This window comes from Arachis ipaensis, chromosome B07 (assembly GCF_000816755.2).
Source record: "Arachis ipaensis cultivar K30076 chromosome B07, Araip1.1, whole genome shotgun sequence".
Lineage (NCBI taxonomy): Eukaryota > Viridiplantae > Streptophyta > Magnoliopsida > Fabales > Fabaceae > Arachis > Arachis ipaensis.
Genome location: NC_029791.2, coordinates 18,465,635 through 18,469,486, shown reverse-complemented (window position 1 = coordinate 18,469,486; position 3,852 = coordinate 18,465,635). Strand labels below are relative to the sequence as shown.

The 3,852-nt window shown below is 27.4% G+C and overlaps 1 protein-coding gene across 1 annotated transcript in view; it reads left to right on the top strand.

The window, feature by feature from the left end:
• Positions 1,579–3,852, top strand: part of LOC107606831 (cytochrome P450 714C2-like) — a 3,504-nt gene continuing 1,230 nt past the window's right edge. The window contains exons 1-4 of the mRNA XM_016308846.2: positions 1,579–1,977; positions 2,141–2,367; positions 2,664–2,911; positions 3,372–3,729. Coding sequence (XP_016164332.1) covers positions 1,674–1,977; positions 2,141–2,367; positions 2,664–2,911; positions 3,372–3,729 — 1,137 coding nt within the window. The 5' untranslated portion in view covers positions 1,579–1,673. The remainder of the gene's footprint in view (positions 1,978–2,140; positions 2,368–2,663; positions 2,912–3,371; positions 3,730–3,852) is intronic.

The window sequence follows — 3,852 nt, the reverse complement described above, 5'->3', positions numbered from 1 at the left end:
TATAAAAAAAAAAAAAAAGAAAAAAACTATCTTAAGATATATTAATACTCGTTTGCCCTTACTCACCTACTTAAATTTTTTAAGCAGAAAATTCATATAAAATATATGAGTAGCTAGCTTCTTGCAAGGAATTGGCCTTTTTCTAGTGAATCTAAATAGTGTGAAGGAAAAGAACAACTAATGTAATACGGAAGTTATTTTTTCAACTAACCACAACCCTAAATTTTGAGTGTGTTTGGAATAAAATAATTTTGGAATTATTTGATTTTATTTAAAATAATTGAATTGAAAATAAATTATTGTATACAAGACCATTCATGTAAATAATGACTCACGTAATTTAACAAGAATTTATTGTACAATTATATGTTTGGATTGGATTACAATTTAACAAGAATTTATTTTATTTGAATTTATAATTTTATATTTTTATCTTTGATTTATTATACAATTATCTACTACCACTAGCTTTGGTAATCCGACTCTGAAAATTCAATCTAACAACTAAAAAAAATATTATTTATTTAAAGTTTTTGTCTTAAAAATAATCTTTTTTATCAAAATATTTTTAAAACTTAAAATAAAAGAATAAAAGGCCCATCTCATTTAATTTACTGAGTTGATCATAAACCTTACAAACTGAAAAATTATGGCATGATGTGAATATATTGTTGGGTGTGTAACAAGTGAGTGAACAATTAACTAATGTGTGTGTGTAAGTGAAGGTGCAACAACTACAAAAGCAAGTGAATGTGTAACGTGCATTGTCGGAGAGAGTAAAAGAGTGCAACAAAAGGGTGTTATAATTTCTTTTTTTTTTTGAAATTGAGAGCTGGTAAATTTGTTACTTAGTCATAATATTCTTAAAATTGTTTAAAGATAAAATTATTGTGTTTAGTTCTATTCTTTTTCTCATCTTAAAATTTTAATTGTGTTAGTCTATTTCATTACTCTAATACCTAAAATATTTGCTTATTTTTATTATTGAATTAACTATCAATTCAGTATTTAAAAAATTCAGCCGCAGACAAAAAGTTCTTAAAAAATATTATCGATAATGATTTGAAAATATGATAAAAAGAACCAGTAAATATTATACTTTTTGTAAATAACAAAAAAAAACTTTCATATTTAGTAAACTACTTATTTAATTGATCTAAATTTTTGTGGTAATATTTAAATAAATATTTAAAAGGTCTATAAAAAAATCAGAACAAAATTTGATCTCTAGATTTTTCTTTTCATTTTTTAAAACAATATGATCATTTACAATATTTTTTTTTTTTAAAATCATTTAACAAAAAAATATCAAATTTTGAGGATAAAAATATTTTATTTTTTTAATAATGATTGCAAAAACTTGTATCAAAATTTGATCTCTAAAATCATTATTTTGAATATAAGCATTTTTTGTGGTTCTTTTTGTCAACCATATAAACTTTTGGCACCATTTTAATAGTTTACTCTTTACCGTTCATGCAATTCATGCAAGTTGTGTGAGTTTAGTACCTTATAAAATTATTATTATTATTATTATTTTAATTCTTTTTCCCCTACCAGTAACATATCCATCCTTAGTGAGCCATTTAAAGAAGAAATTCACTTCTCTCGTGGGAAAATGACCTTAGAAATAAGATAGTAAGTTAGATTTTCATACTACAAATCCTTTAACCATGCAGCTCTTATTTGATTCCGAGATTTTCACATGTATTGTATTATCGGTAGGCTCTTTTGTGTTGTTTCTCTTGTTAGTTTTGTACAATACCCTAGTTGGGAAGCCAAAGAGACTTAGATCTAAGTTAATTAGGCAAGGTATAAATGGTCCACCTACAACTTTTATACTTGGAAATATTAGGGAAATAAAGAAGGCCAAGCAGCTTACAACTACTCCAAAATCTCATTCTCTAGAACCCATTGATGTCCATGATTGTGCTTCACTTAACTTCCCTTTCATTGAGAAATGGAGGCAAAAATATGGTACTACACACTACTATACCTCAATTTATATTATTTGAATTATTATTTATTTCCTCTTATTATTTATGTTTTCATCTCTGTTTTTAGTTTCTGGGTCCTTGCCTCTATTATGTCATAGAACAGCTTCTAAATTAAACACTAGCTAAATTATTTGAGAAAACAGGTAAATTGTTCATGTTTTCTCTTGGGAACACACAAATATTGTTTGTGGACAAACCTGAGATAATAAGAGACATTATTACATGTACATCCTTGGACTTGGGAAAGCCTTCATATCAGAGGAGAGAGTTAGGACCATTGCTTGGAAAGGGAATCATAACATCAAATGGAACCATATGGGCAAACCAAAGAAAGATCCTAGCTCCAGAGCTATACATGGAAAAGGTTAAGGTATATTAATAAACCACGAATTGATCTCCATCTCTACAGCGTGTTTAGTTTGCGTTTTTATTTTTAAAATTTTACGAGAAAAATAAGTGAAAATAAAATATAAAAATAAAAATATAATTTTATTATTTTTACTATTTTTTCTTTTTTCCTCCACAAAATTCTAAAGAAAGAATATTGAAAATGAAAACGCAAACGAAACTTAGCCTAAGTTTTTAAGTTTGATTTGTGTTGGTACATATTTTTATTAATTAATTTGGCCTCTTAGCTTGCAATATGTTTTCAAATGTTCTCCAAAGGGAATGATGACTATAATCGGGGAGTCTGCTATTTCTTTGGTAAACTCATGGAGTAATAGAATAGAGGCAAAGGGTGGAAGTGCAAATATAAAAGTTGATAAGTACTTTAGAAAATTTTCTGGGGATGTTATTTCAAGAGCATGCTTTGGTAGCAATTTTTCCAAGGGAGAAGAAATTTTCTCAAAACTTGGAGCTCTCCAAGAGGTCATGTCCAAGAATGCTATGGCTACATGGATTCCAGGAATGAGGTAAGAAATAGTTTATTTGATAATCATATTCATATAATAGATGCAAAAATTAATTATTTTTACCAAGATTATGAAAATTGAACCAATAATTAAACAAGTAAAATCAAATGTTCAAAGGTTTAAAGTTTAATTAAGATATAAATAGAGTTGAATCAAATATAATAAAATTATTTATTTTGAAACGGATAACGACTAAAAAATTAGACAGATTGATCAATTTACCAGGTTTTGAGTGATTTTTCTGATTTTTTATTCATTTATTGAGAACTGATTTTTATTTCGAAACCAAATCGATCTTGTGGTAAGTTTCTGGTTAATCCGATAGAACCGCCCAATTTTATCTAATTCTTAAAACCATAATTTTTACTTATACGATAATATATAATTGAATATTCATGTAAAAAAATTATTCTACTAATATTTTCATTATCACTAATTGATGATGATTTGTATGTTATAGATACCTTCCAACAAAGAACAACAGAGAAGCAAAAGCACTAGAAAAGGATGTGAGAAACTGTATACTCCAAGTGGTGAAGAAGAGAAAGGAATCAGGTGATGATGAGAAAGACATGTTGCAAATGGTTCTTGAAGCTACCAAAGACAGTAAACTGACTGAAGAGGCCATTGAAAACTTCATTGTTGATAACTGCAAAAATATATACTTGGCAGGTTATGAGACCACTGCAGTCTCTGCTGCATGGTGCCTCCTTTTATTGGCCTCAAATCAAAAGTGGCAAGATCTTGTTCGAGCCGAGGCACTCCAAATTTGCAAGGGTAAAGTCCCAGATTCTAACATGCTAAGTAAGATGAAACAGGTATATGTGAATCACTAAGCAGTTTGTTTTTTATTTATGTTTTTGTTTTCTAATTTTTTAATATTTTTGTTTTTTAAATTTTGTAAAAAAATTATATAAAAGGAGTAAAAAAGTAAATAAATA